This window comes from Babylonia areolata, chromosome 10 (genome assembly GCF_041734735.1).
Source record: "Babylonia areolata isolate BAREFJ2019XMU chromosome 10, ASM4173473v1, whole genome shotgun sequence".
In the NCBI taxonomy this organism is placed as follows: Eukaryota; Metazoa; Mollusca; class Gastropoda; order Neogastropoda; family Buccinidae; genus Babylonia; species Babylonia areolata.
The window spans coordinates 16,583,375-16,602,510 of record NC_134885.1 but is presented as its reverse complement, the minus strand read 5'-3'; the positions used below and the strand labels follow the sequence as shown (position 1 = coordinate 16,602,510).

Below are 19,136 nucleotides of genomic sequence, written 5' to 3'. Positions count from 1 at the left end.
ACACAGAAGCAGTAATAGTGATGTCATCATTGTTCAGTTTAGCATCAAATGAACCCAGTGGTGAAGTACTGGAATGGACTTTTTGCTGCCATATGCTGTGACTCGCTTGTTAGACGATTGTAGTCTGGGTTTCTTCTTGAGTTTGTCAAAATGTTGCTCTGATAGCAAATTAATAGATGCTCCAGAATCTGCTAGGAATGGGAAGCATGTCCATTAATGGAAACATCAAAATGTGGTAGTTCACAGGAATGATGGGTTGTGAAGACATATTCAACATCATCCAGGTCAGTGGACTGAAAGTCAATAGCATTGGCTTCATCTTCTTACTTCTTCATCACTGCTATCACTGACCAGGTGAATGTGTGATTTTCCTGATTTCTTCTTCCAGCTGGATGATTTTGATTTGCCTGATGATGTTTTTCTTGATGATCCTGAGGATGATGGTGTGCTGCTGCTGCATAGTGATGCATTTTTCAACATTTGCTGCATCGTTTGTTTTATGCTGGACAGGAGCGCAGTCCACCATGATGAGGCCATTGACCACCACAGTTGCGACAGATAATAGGTTTCTGTTGTTTTTGGTCATTGTGATGATGATGAAGCTGCTTCTTAGATGAAGAAATATGGTGTACTTCTGCTGGTACTTTGGCTTGATTTGATGTAAGCTCTAATATGCATGCTTAGGTAAGTCCTTCAAAGTCATACCAGGGGTTGCCAATCCCTTTTCACATGCCTTGATACTTTGGCAGCCTGCAATGAATTGAGATTTGATTTAGCATCTGTATTGTCAAAGCCACAGATAGTTGTTAACTGATCCAGTTCGCCATTGTAGTCATCCACATTACCTTTCTGTTCACAACATCTGAAAATGTATTTCTGAAATTCCACATTTGTTTGAGGATTGAAATATTCAGAGATGGCATCTACAAGTAAAAAGTAGCAGTAATAGACTGCTTTGAAATTTTCATGAAAAGACCATCTAATCTTCATGGAGGAGACATGACAGATTCTCATCACAAACAAAATCATACAGTGATACGTACTATGTAGGTATAATACCAAAAGGTTTTACATCATTCATTTCAAAAGGTTGTTGAGGGTGAGCAAGTAACTTGTAAGCACATAAGTCATAACAGAGGAAAGTGGATTTTAAAATAAACTTCTGTTTGGGGATCTTTTCTTGCTGACTGTGGATCAGTATTGGAGAAAAAGACTATAATGTGTGCTGAAGTGAAAATTCCATCCTTCACATACAGCAAATGTCAGATGCATACAAAAGACAGAACATACACAAAAACTTGCCCACTTTAGAATGTATACAAAAAGAGTAAATGGAAACCTCGGGGGGGGGGGAATGGGGGGGAAGAGGAGGGGGGGGAGGGGGGGACAGCATCTTATCCCTATCACTGTATCACATACTGAGGTGAAATTGTGTGAAAATTGCCCTGTATTCTGTCACATCTGTGTGTGTATGTATGTATGTGTGCAGTGTCAGTATGTGGGTTTGTTTTGTGTTGTGATAGTGTGGGTGTGTATATGCGTGCTTTCAGGTCAGGTCAGGTCATTAGATCTGCTACTGGTAACCTGTAATCCAGTACAACCTGTTCAGGGTCGGGTTACCGGCGACTAAACCGGCACTCCCACCGCTCCCTTCCGGGACTGGTGATGCGTGTGGCGAGACACCCTTATGGAGATCCATAAAAGGGCGTTGGCTCAGGAGAGCCACCGACGGCCATCTAGCTCCACCGTGCTATGTGCATGCCACACGCAGTTGGCCCCCGGGGTGTGTCTACCCATGCATGCGAAGTCTGGCAGAATCTGCGGAAGAAACCTATCGGTTCAACAGAGAGGAAGGCGGTTACAGCAAAGCACTGTCGAGTGCAGAGAGCAAGATGAGACACCTAAAGGATATCTTGGTCATCCACTGCATCCGTGCTCATCCTCCAATCGTCTCGACTTAGTCTTGCCACTGGAAATTGGTGGACCCGGACGAGAGAGTAAGGTCGACACACCCCGGGGCTGTTCAGAAGAGGCAGGCCAGAAAGTCACGAGCAAACAAGCTCCCTGACAATGGTATGCCTGTCTTTGTCTGCCCCAACTGTCAGCGAACATTTCGTGCACAGATTGGACTATTCAGCCATCTGTGCATTCACAGATAGATTCATGAGCATCCTCCTCCCCACCCCACCACCACCCTCCCCCCATCCCCCAGCTGGATGACAACGATGGTCATCATCGATCTCGATGGACACACCACCACCATATGCGTGCTTGAGCTGTTGGCTCACATAGCTTGAAACCAACCTCCCCACACATACATAAGTCACACAAACATGCATGCACACACACACTCTCTCTCTCTCCCCTTCCTTCTATCTTTCTCTCTAAAACAACACAGACACACACAGTGAAACACGTTCACAAACTCACACACACACACAAACACACACACAAAGCACACAATGAATCATTCACACACACACACACACACACACTAACACACTAGACACATTGACACACCACACAAAAACACAAACACACTCACAAGCCACTGATCTAAATTTTTAGATCACTTCATACAAGCACACAAACCGATAGCACTCTAACGGAACGCGCATACTTTTTTCCGTCTTAGTGAACAGGCGTAAAATTGAACACACACACACACACAGAGCGAAAGTGACACACACAGACACGATTACTCTCAACTGAATCGTACTGGTTGAAGCCATTCACAAAGCTAAGTTTATCCATGTATGGACATCTTGCCTCAAGATCAAACTTGTCAACCTTCTTCCTATTTTCCTTTGCTTTTCCATTTTACACTTGTTAATCGATCTGGAGCCATGAGATGTTTGAGCAAGTCAGATCATCGAGTTCAGAGTTTCAGAGTTTGTTTATTCCCATTAACTCTTTTGAGTCACATAGAAACAAGAAAACATGACAATAACAGGATGACGGCCACAGAGGAAGAGTGAAGATGATTTAAAAAGAAGAAATAAAAGGGGGGATAATACAAATGGGGAAAAAATAAAATGAAATAAAATAAAAGGCCAAATGTAATCATCAGTCTGATACAATGCGATAGGAATTGTGAAAACAATACTCCATAGACAAATGCACAGATCACAACTTAGATAAATTTACAATACGGCTATGTATCTTCTGAGCCTGAACTAGGAACTGAGGGGTTAAGTGGAGCATAGCAACAATGGCATGGTGTAACAAAATAAAATACACAATAATTTGTTATTTTAGCACCCATTTGCCAGTAATACTGGAATTGGTTTGATATATACAGGAGAGAAAGACATAAAAAAAAAATATATAATCATGCAATTACAAATGGATATGTACAGGATGCAGTGTCAAGATTAACACGTCACTGTTCTAATTTCTATTCAACAAGTACAGTTAATTAAGGCATAAGTGGTAAAGAATCGAGACTGAAACTGGCTCTCAACGAAACATATTGAAACCTTCTTTAATGAATTTAGCAAAATTTAGCAACTTTTTCTTACTAATACTAAGTAATAGACATTAATGTTGCATTTTTGTGGAAGTTGGGACGTGTTCTGTAATACTTAGGTGAATACTGATTGCGGAGATTTTGAAATGCAGGACATTCCATGACAAAGTGGTATTCGTCTCCCACTCGATTCATGTCGCAAAAATGACACAATCTTGCTTCTTGTGGTATGTTCATGTGTCTCCCTTTCTCAACTGGTAGTTTGTGATTACTTGTTCTGTGTTTCAACATTCAGATGCTACAGCAAAATGGCAAAATGTCTACATAATCTTCAAAAGCTATCTGGCTTTTAAATAAACTGTAGTTGTTGGTTTTTGTAGAGTTACAAGTTTCTACCCATTTTTGTGTATAACTATCTTTAAGCCTTTGGGTCAGATTGTTCATCAGCCATGCGGTTCATACAAATTGTGGATAGTACTACACTTCATCTAGAATCTGTTTGAATTTAAGTAACCAGTCATTTTTGTGTATTTGTAAATTAAAACATTCAGTTAACTTAATGTATTCAGCATGCGAGAGGAGAATTTTTTATTAGTCAATGTGTCAATGGACAACTTGTGCCAGAATTTGATGATTCGGCAATATACATGCACAAACACGGGGAAATGTCCCGTTTCACCACAGATGAGACAGTTTTTCTTAAGCCGGAGTATGTATTTACAGTATTCCAAGTGTAATGATTCGGCAATGTCAACACAGTTATTACCCCAAACTTCACAACCATAAGTTAATATTGGCATGACCAGTGAATTGAATAAGTCTATTTGACAAGAAATAGGGAGCTGAAGTTTTCTGCTTTTTCTTAACGGAGCCATCACTGCCCGTCTGGCCTGATCTTTTAATTGTTTCACAGCTATGTTAAGCTTACCATTGAAACTGAAAGTCAGTCCTAGGTATTTAAAGCCTGTAACATGTTCTAGAGTATTTCCATTAAGTGTGAACGGGTACTGGTAATTTACTTTCTTACCACAAAATACCATTATTTTTGTTTTGGAGCAATTCACACTTATTTTCCAGTCATTACAATATGCTTCTAGTTCATTTAGCACCTTCTGAAGCTTAGCTTCTGAGTCAGCAAATATTACTGAATCACCAGCATACAGAATTAGCAATAGTTTGAAGTATTCAGATACTCTTTCATCATGGCTTAGTCCCGTATCAACAGGGGAGCAACCATTCCAGATAAGGTGGGTTTCCACATCATTCACATACAAAGCAAACAAAAAGGGGGATAGGTTTTCACCTTGACGAACACCTTGATGAACTGCTTAAGACTCAGAAATGGCACCATTTGAGAAAACGCATGGAACAATTCCTTTATACATGTTCCTGCCAATATTGAAGAATTTGCCACTGATTCCAGAGCAAATGAGTTTTGTCCATAAGCCTGTATGCCACACTTTGTCGAACGCTTTCTCATAATCTATGAAAGCACAGAACATTTTTTCTTCCTGTTTCTCATTATGTCATCCAAACATTTCATTTAAAAAATGTGATCAGTTGTGGAGTGGTTAGGTCTAAAGCCAGCCTGGTTTTCGGAAAGAATATCTGAGGTATCAGAAAAGGTGCATAGCCTTTTGCTGAGTGCAGCAGTAAATAATTTAGCACTGCATGAGAGTAATGTGTATTTATTTGGGTTGTTTTTGTCTCCTTTATTTTTGTAAATGGGGACAATGGTACCAGTGAGCCAGTCATCTGGTAAGGTGCCAGTTTCAAATATTCTATTGAATAAATTACACCAAAACTGTTTTAATTTATCAAAGGTACGATACATGGCTTCACTGATAATTCCAACAATTCCAGGGGATTTATTATTCTTTAGCTTTTTAACAATAGAACAAAGTTCTGCTTCTGTGAAGCTTTTATTTAGAATTGTTTTTGTTTCACCTGATTCAATAAATACTCCCAATAATCTGTCAGTTTCTTCTTCCTATGAGAGTACGGTCTGGTCACTTACATTAATTTTGGACAAATTTTCAAAGTGTTCCTTGAATTTGTCTAATGGAAATGTTGTTGCTTGTTTATGGTTCTTCCCATTTATGAGAGACCAACAGTATTTTGGATCACGTGATTTCATTTTTCTTATATCATTACAGATTTTCTGTACCTTTTTTCAGCTTTTTGAACTGTGGATTTGTACTGTTTACATGCTGCTTTCATCTCTTATTTTAGAATCACATTGTCCTTGTTATTCAGATGAGCGTTTCTGAATGTGCTGTATCTTTCTCTACTGAGTTGACATGCTTGGTCAAACCAGACCATCTTAGTGTGGTGTACATATTTGGTGTTTGTTGAGGATCTTGGAGCTGTTGATTTAAGCATGCCATACTTGCTGCAAGTGTTCAAGATCACCTTTTTCATGAAATCATACATGTCATTAACATCATCATCATTCATATTTTTTAAGGATAACATGTCTTCATCACTAACAACAAAAGCATCATTTGGTACATTTTTTTTACGCTAAACAATCTTGCATTTGCATGAAGTCAATTGAGTAACACTGTCATGTCTAGCTTGAGCAGTACTTTCTACATTTACACATGATTTACTTGACATAACAAAATTTGTATGGACTGAGCAAAGAATATCTGAGACTGAGAGTGTAGGATCAAACTCATTTACTCTGAAATCATGGACTTGTGTCATTAACTGAATTTCACCAATCACATAATCAATAGTACTTTGGTCTTTTACGTTTGTGTTTTTTCCATGGTTAACGTCATCGCCTAGCCTGCCATTAAAACTATAGAAGTTATTTGAGCGGCATACATTAAGGAGAGGTTTTCCAAAATTATTAACACTATGTTTAACTTCTGTATTTCTATTGGGATACCAAGGCTGCTCAATGTGAGGGAGGGTTTCTGATCAATATTGTCAAGAAACATGTCAGTGTTCAATAGTAGTTTTAGTACTAGGACAGTGTTATCTTCAGAGTCAAAATCACTACTACAACCAGTGTGAGCATTTAAATCTCCCATCAACAGTACATAGAATTCATGAGTATTATTAATATCTAGCATTTCTTGCTCCATGTCTGCAAAACAGAGTCACGAAGCATATTGTGAGCTTTCCAGTGGTGTGTATACACCACCAAGGAGTTCATCTTTGTCAGTGTTGAATAATTTTTTTTATCAAAAGCACACCAGGATACAAACTGAGATCTGGATTGCACATACTTACATTTATCTTCAATCCTTTTCTTTACACCAATAATAATACCCCCTGATCTATTGCAACTCAAGTTCTTCTTATGTTTAAAGAAACAAGTAAAGTTATGGCTATTAAAAAAGTCCTCTAATCGAATCAACAAACCCGATATGAAGGGAAATAACTCTGACAATCCTAGTTTCGTGACGTCATCGCTCTTTCCTTTTTTTTTTCCAAGCAGTAGTAGTAGTAGTAGGCCTCCTTCGGTCATGGCTGACCATGGATAGAGTATATCCGACCTAATGTCTAATTCGGCTGTCTGCTTGGACCAAGCAGCGTCGCCTGTGACTGTAGAGACCGATGCAAGAGAGACAGTCTCTGTCACAGCGGTCACATGTGTAAGCTGATGCTGGTCTGTTGGCTGCCGTCCCTTTTCTGCAAGCTCGCTTTTCTGCTGCAGCAGCTGACAGTTTGTCCTCACCAATCCGCAGCTGATTTTTGAAAGTGCTTCTCCAGATGTTGCGGTTATCTGCAAGGTCCTCCCAGGACTCAGTATTAATCTCAAGCACCTTCATGTCACGCTTGCAAACGTCTTTGTATCTCAACTGTGGGCGGCCGATGCTTCTCTGCCCTGTGGCAAGCTCTCCATAAAGGATGTCTTTCTGGATGCGACCATCTTCCATGCGGCGAACGTGGCCCAGCCAGCGCAGCTGACGCTGTTTCAGCATGGTATACATGGTCGGGAGGCCAGCATGAGTCAGGACTTCAGTGTTTGTCACCTTGTCTTGCCAGGAGATGCCGAGTATGCACCGTAGGCTTCTCAGGTGGAAGGTACTGAGCTTTTCTCCTGACGAGCATGTGTGGTCCATGCCTCGCTGCCATACAGCAAGGTGCTGAGGACGCAGGCGTTGTATACAGCCATCTTTGTCTTCGTGGTCAGCTTGGGATTTGTCCACACTCTTTGTGTGAGGTGGGCTAGTGTTGTGGCTGCCGTCCCGATCCACTTGTCAATCTCGGTGTCAAGAGAGAGGTTGTTGGTGATGGTGGACCCATGGTAAGTAATAATAATAATAATAATGGTACTTATATAGCGCTGAATCTTGTGCATAGACAAATCTAAGCGCTTTCGCACCAGTCATTCTCACGCACGCATAACTCTAAAACTGGAGAAACTAAAGACAAGGAAGAGGCAGGGAAGGGAGGCTATTTTGGGAAGAGGTGGGTTTTAAGGCCAGACTTGAAAGAGCTGAGTGGGGAGACTTGACGAAGCGAAAGAGGAAGTTCATTCCAATTGCAAGGTCCAGAGACAGAGAAAGAACGGCGGCCGACAGTCGAGAGTTTGAATCTGGGTATGCGTAAGTGGAGTGGATCCAAAGCTGATTGTAGTGAGCGAGATGGAGTGTAGAGGTGAAGGCAGCCACAGAGATAGGAAGGGGCTGATTTGTGAATACATTTGTAGCACAGAGTGCTGATCTTGTACTTTATTCAGTGTGAGACAGGGAGCCAGTGGAGATGTTGCAAAAGAGGAGTGATGTACTCAGATATTTTCTTTCTGAGGGCGAGTCGGGCAGCAGAATTTTGTATGCGCTGAAGGGACTGAATGGATGAAGCAGGCAAACCAGACAATAGAGAGTTACAGAGCGACAACAGTTTTTCAGGCGTATCACTCTTCTGGAGTTGAGTGTCATCAGCATAAGAATGATGACTGACATTATGGCGGTTGATAATTTCAGCGAGACGAGCAGTGTACAGTGTGAAGAGCACTGGGCCTAAAACAGATCCCTGTGGGACTCCATGTTCAATTTTAACGGGTTCAGACTGGAAATATCAACAATGACAGACTGGAACCGATCAGTGAGATACGATTTGAACCAGTTTAGAACAGTGCCGTTGATACCAAATGTAAAATGAAGACGGGAAAGAAGGATTGAATGGTCTATCGTGTCAAAGGCGGCTGACAAGTCGAGAAGAGTGAGAAGGGAGATCTGTCCTGAGTCGAACGCTAGCAGTAGGTTATTCAGGATGTGGAGGAGAGTGGTTTCGGTGCTGTGGTCAGCACGACAGGCAGACTGAAATGGGTGAATGAGATAGTTGAAACAAAGGTGATTGTTGAGCTGCTTCAGGACAGCTTTTTCGAGGAGTTTGGACAGGAATGGAAGATTAGAAACTGGTCGATAGTTTTCAAAATGTTTGCGTCAAGGTTGGATTTCTTCAGAAGAGGCCGGACTATTGCAGTTTTGAAAGTGGATGGAAACATTCCAGTGAGAATGGATGAGTTGACAATGTTGGTGATTGTGAGGAGAAGCTGTGAGACACACTGGGAAAAAACAGAGGCTGGTATAGGATCGAGCTCACAGGATTTTATTGTCATTTCTTTGAGGATTTTATGGACTTCTGTTTCAGTTAATGGATTAAAGGAATGGAGAGGAATTGAGGATCAGGATGAGTAGGTTGGAAAGGCATCTGGTCTAAGATGGTACGAATATTCTGGACTTTTGTCAAAAAAGAAAGAGGAGAAGACATTGGGGAGTTCAGATAAAGTGTAGGCAGAAGGAAGAGGAGTCTTTTTTGCAGTGCCGAGAAGATTTGACATGATAGAGTAAAGAGATTTGGTGGATGTGGCATCGAGAACTTGAGAAGAAAAGAAGTTTGTCTTCGCTGATGAGATCATATGTTTGACTTCATTTATTTGTTTTTGGAAGATTTGATTGTGGACTTTCAGTTAAGTGAATTGATGAATGGCTTCAAGCTCGTAGTCATCAATGGTGATGGTTGGTGGAGATGGTGTGTCTTGGCCTAGGACGTTTGTCTTCTTGAGACTGATGGTCAGACTGAAATCTTTGCAGGCCTGGGAGAAGCGGTCCATTAGTGACTGCAAGTCCCGCTGGGTGTGGGTCACAACTGCGGCATCGTCGGCAAAGAGCATGTCTCTGATGAGGGCTTCACGGACTTTTGTCCTTGCTCTGAGGCGGGCGAGATTGAAGAGCCTGCCATCTGATCTGGTCTGCAGGTAGATCCCTTCTTGCGCTGTGCTGAACGCATGCCTCAGGAGAAGAGCAAAGAAGATTCCAAAAAGGGTGGGGGCAAGGACGCAGCCTTGTTTGACACCGCCGTGTACGTCGAAGGGCTTGAAGAGGTTACCATTAAACTGCACCGTCCCTTTCATGTTGGAGTGGAAGGACTCAATCAGGCTGTGCAGTTTGGGGGGGGCAGCCGATCTTTCGGAGAGCCCTGAAAAGGCCATCTCTGCTGACTAGGTCAAAGGCCTTGGTGAGGTCAATGAATGCGACACACAGGGGCATCCTCTGCTCCCTGCACTTCTCCTGGATTTGGCGAAGGGAGAAGATCATACCTACCGTGGATCTCGCTGCTCGGAAACCGCACTGTGATTCCAGATAAACGCGTTCAGCCACTTTCTGCGTGCGGATTAGAAGGACCCGAGCGTAGACTTTGCCTACAATGCTGAGAAGCGAGATGCCTCTGTAGTTGTTGCAGTCGATCTTTTAGCCCTTGTTTTTGCACAGGGTGATGATCTTGGCGTCCCTCATGTACTGCAGTACAGCTCCCTCATTCCAGCACTGACAGAGGACTGTGTGCAGAGGATGCATAAGAGTAGTCTTGCAGTGTTTAATGAGGTCTGGGGAAATTCCGTCGCTGCCAGGTGCCTTGCCTGATGTTAGGCTGTTAATGGCCTTTCTGAGTTCGTCCTCTGCTGGCTCTGCGTCAAGTTCTTCCATGACCGGCATGCACTTGATGGCATCGAGGGCTGAGTTGGACACCATGTTTTCTGTGGAATAGAAGTCGGAGTAGTGTTCCACCCATCTCTCTATCTGCTGGCTAGTATCGTTGATTACTTCCCAGTGGAGGATTTGAGGCACTGTGGTGGAAACCTGTTAAACGCTTCAGAATACCCCATGTACTACACAATCATGTTAGTCATTTCTAGGAAGAAGGGAAAGAGACAAAAAATATGCACAACTTACAAATGGGGGCGGTCTACTTACAAATGGGGTGAATCTCTTCGTCGCCCTTGAAGACATCTTTTTGCTTTTCCCATGGACAGGAGAATGTAACTACCACCGCCAAAACATAAATGACTTCTTACTACACTTTTTACAAACCTGAGCAAGTTTCACAATTTTTTTTTTTTTTTCCGAGTCGAAGACGATCTGCATGACGACAACAATCGACATCAGATTAATCTACTGCAATATGTCAGTTACGTGAAAGTTAATAATAATAATAAAAATAATAATTCATAACTTTTCTATGGCGCGACATCCATTACTAATGCTGCTCAAAGCGCCTTACATCATCGAGCCAGATTTTAACATAATACAGAATGAATTTTTTTTAAAAGCATGATCCACCAACTGAAACAATAAAAACATCAAATAAATAATGCTTAGATTTAAAAGAAATACATTCCTTAAGAACACACATTTTTTTAGACACACATACATGCGCGCGCACTGGCGCACTCACACTCAGTGGCACACACTAGCACACACACACATACACGTGCACGCGCGCGCGCGCCCAGACACATTAAATATATCAACTGCACTAAAACAGGATTACGTGAAATAAATATTTCTAGCATAAAACTCCATGTGGCAAACAGACTTTCGACTATCCATCGTGCCGCGGAAAAGGTGCGTTTCAGTCTGATCTGACTTGAAGGTCTGGAGATCAGGAGCATTTCTGAGGGACAGTGGCAAAGAATTCCAAATTTGGAGTACTTGAGCCCTAAAACTAGACCTTTTCCTTGCACAGTTTAAATTAGTTCTTGGGTCTTTAAGTAACACTGAGTTCAGAACTGGATCTTAGCGTTCTACATGGTTCGTACGTTTCCAGCAGAGAGCAGAGATACGGGCCGGGGAAGAGAATCATCAAAATGTCGGAAGGCAAGTGTCGCTAGTTTATAGTGAATGCAGGACTCTGTAGGAAGCCAGTGTAACTGATGCAAAAGAGGTGTGACATGATCAGATTTCTTTTTTGCTAAATGACAAGTCGTGCAGCATTGTTCTGTACTTTATGTAGTCTACTTGGAGAGGAAGATGGTAAACGTGCTAAGGTAGAATTGCAGTAATCTAGTCTGGACAGGACAAAAGAGGAAACCAACTGAGCCATATGTTTTTCTCCGTTAAGTATGATCTGACTGAGGCTAGTCTGCGAAGATGAAACCTGCATGAGTGACACAGGGACTGATGAAATGTGGTCAGCCATTGTCAAGGTATGATCAGTTTCAGTTTCACTTTCTCAAGGAGGCGTCACTGCGTTCGGACAAATCCATACACGCTACACCACATCTGTTGAGCAGATGCCTGACCAGCAGCATAACCCAACGCGCTTAGTCAGGCCTTGAGTGCATGCTTACATATTTGTGTACCTATGAAAGTGGATTTCATTTTACGTAATTTCGCCAGAGGACAACACTCTCGTTGCCATGGGTTCTTTTTCAGTGCGCCAAGTGCATGCTGCACACGGGACCTCGGTTTATCGTCTCATCCGAAAGACTAGACGCTCAGTTTGATTTTCCAGTCAAACTTAGGAGAAAGGGCAAGAGCGGGATTCAAACCCACACCCTCACGGACTCTCTGTATTGGCAGCTGAGCGTCTTAACCATTCTGCCACCTTCCTCCTCGTATGATATGTACACCTAGGTATTTAGCTGATGTTTGAAATGTAACTGTAGAAGTGACAGGGCCCTATTTTATTTCATTGAGACGAGCTTGGTCTCCTACAGCAATAGAGTTCAGTTTTCTCTTTGTTAATGTTAAAGGGGGGTGGAGTAGTGGTGGGGGTAGGGGTTGGAGAAGAAGGTGAAGAGGTAGAGTAGGATAACAGGCAGAGGATAGGTGCACAATCCACTCTCTCCTCGTACCACAGCAGGGTCTTTTAGAAAGATGAATTGAGGTGTTTATTTCTCTAACTTAACAGCACACCTGGAACACACACAATATTAAAACCCAGGTTAGATCAATACCAAAACATATGCTAGACATAATTGCACTGATGTAACAGAAACATCATTGTTGTCTGGACAAGTAAACAATTCCACAGATAACCTGTCTCCATTCTGACACTCAATGTCTAGCCGTACACTCTCTTCTCAAAGAGATCTATGTAAAAATGTAAAACAAGCTTCATATAGCTTACCATCAACAATCAGTGGCACATAAGTTAATGTGCACCAAATATATGACTAACAAATACTAACTCCCAGTGTTTAACTCCTGTCAAACCACTATAGAATAATAGCTGTCGCACCAAGTATGTGTCAGCCAATTACAAACTCCCAGTGTTTAACTCCAGTTAAATCACCATACAGTAATAGCTGTTTCCATTAAGACTGAACAAATCTGTACTTTGTCTCTGCAAAGTATCTCATTGGTAAATTTTTTTACATGGGAATCATATAGTTACCAAGTAATTTGGCAAATATATAGCAACCTGTGTGCACCAACATAGGACTGCCTCTCAGTGGTCTCAAATCTTATTGAACACATACAGCTATGTGTTACCCCACTGGCATATAACACATGACTACAGCACATAGTAATCACAACTACCAAGTCACACATGTTCCCCATGTTGCATTATCACCCATGTGCACACACATGGAAAAGCATGAACATACAGTTAGCCTGTAGATTTGTTCACCTTGAATATAACCATCACCACCTAACATACAAAATAGGTATGTCATACCTCAGAATAACTCCAACTATTGCAACCAAAACATTCTACACAGATGCAACACACATAATCTCTGTGTTTCTTTGTGACTGAATGCTTACATTGTTCCCACAGTATGTCAATTGACACACCACTGACATGTTACTGAACATTATTATTTATGTAAGCCAAGATGCACAACCTGTAAACCCAAACATGATGTCCAAGCATCATACCATAATATCAACCTGTAGGAAACAGGAAAGGGGGGGGGGGATACCCAAATACCCTAAACCAGTACTCCATTTAGTCATGTGTTGGCTACATTGTGTATTTTAACCACTTTTCCCTCAGTCACTAGCCTCAAATACAGTTAAGCCATACACATGCTGGCTATGTTCTCTCACAGGTCATGGTATCTGCATCAACACATTCCAGTTACTTTAACTGTGAAATACCACATCAGCTAAAAAGGATCTCTCAATGCTCTTGTAACACAACATCACAATTCTACAAACTCCAAACTGTTTCAAAAAAAATAAACAGAAAGTAAATTGCCAACAAACCAAATTACCAGTACAAGCATTACTCACAGCCCCCAACGTTTCAGGGTTCACTTTATATTCATGTAGCAGAACACAATCCCACTGAGCCAGTGTGTTAGTCACAGAATCCAAGTATACCATAAATCAAGCATTCAACTAAGTCCGAAAAATAAATGCTAGTTTGACACTCACAGCCCCCATGGTACTGTCTTGACCGTCTGGCTCTCCTGGCCTGCTCCAAGCAAGGAAAAGAAAGAAACCCCACTTGCCTATTCATTTTATCCTCTTCACAAGCTGGCGCCGTATGCAAACTATCTTCCGACCCAGAACGTTTCCAACTGGCTGAAGTTAACAGACCAATCTGGGACCAACAGTGCTGGATTTGCACATCAGCACTTTTCTCACAGAACCCAGCATTGTCAAGGAGAAGGGGAGGGGGGGTGAAAAGAGGAAAGGAAGGAGGAGGAAAGATCGTCCAGCCCTGATTCTGCTCTAAACAGCTCATGATAAACACACCACACCATGTGGTGACCATTGAGGCAGATGCCATCCTGCCAGAGATCGACATGGGGGGTAAGGAGGGGGGTTGGGGGGGACGGGGTTGAGGGTGATGGGAGTGGAAGGGAAAAGGGCAGGGGAGTGTATAGGAAGAGAATGGTCAGAGGAGATTCCATCTTTACTTAGTATTTCTTGATAACTTGCTCTCTCTGTACTTGGCCAAGGGAAGGGGGGAAAGGGAGAGAGGGTATGGGGAGGGGTGTTGGTGGGGATAGATGCCATGGAAGGGGGGTGGGGGGAGAAGAGTAGGGAGGTAGGAAGGAGGGGTCCATCAGTGAGCAGTGTGTCTGAGAAAATCCCATGCTTCCACCATAGGTGCCTGACACACTATAACATCCACCCCTTGTTTTTGAAAGCAATGTCCTCATTGCTGCAGATCGCATACTAATCATTTGCTTCATGTAAATGGTGAGACAAATTCTCCAACAAAGGGTATTAGCAAAACATTAATACATAAGGATCTTACAGGAATCCCTGTCATCATACATTATCTGATGTATGTCACCCTTACATATTGCAAATAAATGCAGAACATTGTCAACAACAAAAAAGCAATACCTAAAACCCTTAAACAAGAAAGGCCAGTATAGAAATGGTAACTTCAACAGACTGAATAACCATAAAACATGAAAAGCAGCATTAAACTTCCAGCTAAAACATCACCCTGTACGCAAAATACAGATCCACTAGCAAGCTACAGCAGCAAGTCTACTCACTGAAAGGTGGTTCACATTAGTCTTGTACATAGCACTATATTTTGGGAGTATTGACCCTGTCAGTCTCCCATCCCAGTTCCTATCCATTTGAGCTGACATTCTAGCACCTTTTGAGCCACAAGACATGTGCATTTCAGGCTTCAGATGAAACCTGGTGCTAGTCTCACACAAACCAGTGCACACTGATTTGCTTGATGGTCTGGGAGTCTTGACTGCAGCTTGGCAGTCTATGTCATTCTCCCTCTTACAACATTGACCAGGAATCCCTGGATCAGGTGGCATGGGCAGCAGCACCCATTCATCCCGGCATGGATCATCACCATTGCAGTCACCTACCGAATGGCTCTTCATCAGTTTATCTGAAATCCTTTCTTCCAGTTTGTGATCCCACCCCTTGAGACCATTGTGGAAGTCTCTGTGTATTTCATTGTGGGAAACCTTGCTCTTTACTTTGGGAAAATCCTTACCCTTGTTGTGGTTTGGGGAAATCCTATTCCCCACTGCTGACTGGATTTTTCCTTTCCCGACTTTCTTCTTTTTCTTTTTGCCCACAGCCCTGTTCTTAACTAAAACATCATCTCTCTGACCAACTAGACCTGACACTAGCCCCTGCATGGACCTGACTTTTCCCTCTAACAACAACAGTTTGTCCCCCAGTCGTGCCATCTGTTCCCTGGCCTGTTGCTGTTGTTGGTCCTCTTCCAGCTCTCTCTGCAGCCTCAGGGCTTCATCTCTTGCCTGGATGAAGGTGGTTTGAGGCTCTCGCCTCACTACCTGGCGCAGCTCCCTTTTCAACAAGGTGTTCCGGAGGCCACTGATGAAGTGGTCCCTCAGCATGTAAGCAGTGAGGGCCCCAGTCATCTTCATCTGGATGGTTCTCTCCATGCTGCGCAGAGCATGAGAGTAGTCCATGATGGACTCCTCCGGCTGCTGTACCCTGCTGAAAAGTATGGACAGCAGTATGGTGACACGCCGTCCGTCACCGAACACCCCCAGCAGAATGCCGGTCACCTTCTCTGGGGTGTTGGTGTCCTCCAGGTCCCGCAGCATCAGCTCTCTGTGTGCGGTTCCCTGCAGATGGCTGTAGATGAAGTATGCAGCCATCTCGTCTCCCATGGGGTATGCGGCCAGGACCCTCTCCGCCTCAGTGACGAAGTCCTCAGCCGACGTCTCGCCTGGCTCACCAGTGAATACTGGCAGTGTGGGTGCTGCACACCACTGCATGGGGGACTACTGTGCTGTGGTAGTAGGCATGGTCATCCTCGGGCTGTGCTGGGCTGTGCTGGGCTGCGTTGGGCTGTGTGGGCTGTGTTGGGCTGTGTGCTGCTAAAGCTAAGAGACACCTCACCTGCTGATCCTGTCGGCGACGCCAAGTTGTTAAAGGGGGGTGGAGTAGTGGTGGGGGTAGGGGTTGGAGAAAAAGGTGAAGAGGTAGAGTAGGACAACAGGCAGAGGATAGGTGCACAATCCACTCTCTCCTCGTACCACAGCAGGGTCTTTTAGAAAGATGAATTGAGGTGAGAAAATCCCACGCTTCCACCATAGGTGCCTGACACACTATAACATCAAGTTTTAGCTTGTTTCTGTCCACCCACACCTTTACGTCAGCCACACAGCTTCCGTCTCATTAATGACTGTTTTGAAGTCAGATGGTGGAGTGGCTTTCTGTAAGTCATTGTCATCAGCATACTTATGTAATCAAATGAATGCCTTTTGATGATGTCAGACAAAGGCTGAGTATATAAAGTGAATGAAATAGGTCCCAGAACTGATCCCTGGGGGACACCAAATACAAGAGGGATAACTTTGGAAGTAGTGTGATTTACTTAAACGCAAAGCTGATGGTTTGAAAGATGTGATAAAAACCATTTTAAAGCAGAAGATCGAATGCCAAAGGTAGTGCTCAGATGGTTGATGAGAATTTGGTGGTCAATTGTATCAAATACTGCTGACAGATCTAGGAATGCCACTAAGGATGCAAAGTAACAGAGAGAAGAGCTGTTTCTGTGCTGTGGTTTTTTCAATAGGCTGACTGATAAATTTTGAGTAGACCATTTTTCTCTAGATGTTCCTGTAACTGCTGTGACACAACTTTCTCAATAATTTTAGAAATGAATGACAGATTAGACACGGGTCGATAGTTCTTTAGTTGATTCGAGTCCAGATTGTGCTTTTTCAAAAGTGAGGTGACAATAGCCAATTTGAGAGATTCATCAACAGTGCTTTGACCAAACTTGCATGACAACTTGACAGCCTTCCACGTGGGATAAACGATCGGCTGATGACCCTCCGTCTGAAGCTGTCTGAGGATTGCTTTGCCTCAGTCATCAGCTGCTATGCCCCGATGATGACCAACCCTGATGACATCAAAGAAGCCTTCTACTAGGAGCTCAGCCACACCTGATTTCAGCGGTAGACAGAAAGGACAGGCTAATCATCCTTGGGGATTTCAATGCCCGCATCGGTGTGGACTTCTCCTCGTGGCCAAAAGTCCTAAGACAGCACGGCACTGGCAAGTGCAATTCCAACGGACTGCTTTTGCTCTCGCTCTGCGCGCAGCTTGGACTGACCATAACCAACACCTTCTTCCAAAAAGCGGACAAGTACAAGAACACATGGATGCACCCCTGCTCAAGCAGTGGCACATGCTGGACTATGTGATTGTCCAGCAGAAGGACAGAGGTGATGTTTCCATTACACACTGCATGAGAGGAGCATTCGGTTGGTCGGACCATCGCCTGGTACGCAGCAAGATGAACATCAGACTTGCACGCAAGCTCCAACCAGCCAGGCAGCAAATCCAACCAGCTCTCTAAGAAATTCCTGCATCAGCTGATGTAGAAGAGGTATGGAGCACCTTTAGAGATGATGTGTACACAGCAGCAGCTGACACACTTGGCTTTGTACAGAGGAGCCACAAAGACTGGTTTGATGAGAACGACTCTGGAATCCCCAAGCTCCTGAACACACTGCATGTACGGCATCAGGATCACATTTCTGATAAAGACTGCCAGAGGAAGAATAACCAGTACTTGCAAACCAAGCAACTCGTACAGAAGAGGCTGAGTGAAATGAAGAACACCTGGTGGGAGAGAAAGTCCGAAGAACTTCCGTCCGGTGCTGATGCTCACGACATGAAGACCTTCCATGATGGTCTCCAAGCTGTGTATGGGCCGAGAGTCACAGGATCAACCTCTGTCTGAGCCTTGGACCAGACCACACTCCTGACAGACAAGAAAGACATCCTTGCCCACTGGGCAAAGCACTTCAACACCCTCCTCAACAGGGACTCGTCCGTATCTGACGAGGTAATTGCAGCCCTCCCACAGCTACCAGTCAGTGACTCGCTAGCTGCCCCTCGCAACAAGGCCGAGACCCGGCAGACCCTGAAGCTGACAACACCAGGAAAAGCACCAGGAGTGGATGGAATCCAGGCCAAAATCAACAAGTATGGAGGCGAGGTGCAGACGTAGACAGACAAGCAGACCTCCCTGTTCCAGCCTACCTGGGAGAGATGGGAGGTCCCCCAGTATTTCAAGGATGCTTCAATTATCCACATTTACAAACGGAAGGGAGACAAAGCATCCTGCAATAACTACCGTGGAATCTCTCTCATCTGCATCACCGGCAAGATCTTCGCCCGCATCATACTCAACAGACTGGTTGACCATGTCTCCAACACAGTCATCCCTGAAGCACAGTGCGTCTTTCGCTCAGGCAGGGAAACATGTGACATGGTGTTTGCCGTACGCCAGATGTAAGAGAAGTGCCGTGAGCAGAACAAAGAGCTCCACATGGTCTTTGTAGACCTGACCAAGGCCTTCGACCATGTGAACCGCCGTGGTCTGTGGAAGATCCTCCTAAAGTTCAGCTGCCCAGAGAGCCTAATCCAGCTGATTGCGTCATTCCATGATGGCATGCAGGTGAGAGTACAGGAAAATACTGACATGTCAAATC

General features: G+C 43.7%; 2 protein-coding genes across 3 annotated transcripts in view; one reads left to right on the top strand and one right to left on the bottom strand.

The window, feature by feature from the left end:
• Positions 1-10,835, bottom strand: part of LOC143286831 (uncharacterized) — a 35,827-nt gene extending 24,992 nt beyond the window's left edge. Inside the window, exon 1 of one of the 2 annotated variants that reach the window (XM_076594654.1) lies at positions 10,684-10,835. In XM_076594654.1, the coding sequence (XP_076450769.1) occupies positions 10,684-10,719 (36 nt within the window). In that variant the 5' untranslated portion in view covers positions 10,720-10,835. Of the gene's footprint in view, positions 1-10,662 lie in introns of both variants that reach the window. The other variant, XM_076594653.1, reaches the window with a different exon arrangement.
• A 514-nt stretch (positions 10,836-11,349) lies between these two features.
• Positions 11,350-19,136, top strand: part of LOC143286829 (trans-1,2-dihydrobenzene-1,2-diol dehydrogenase-like) — a 166,928-nt gene continuing 159,141 nt past the window's right edge. Inside the window, exon 1 of the mRNA XM_076594651.1 lies at positions 11,350-11,586. Within this exon, the coding sequence (XP_076450766.1) occupies positions 11,518-11,586 (69 nt within the window). The 5' untranslated portion in view covers positions 11,350-11,517. The remainder of the gene's footprint in view (positions 11,587-19,136) is intronic.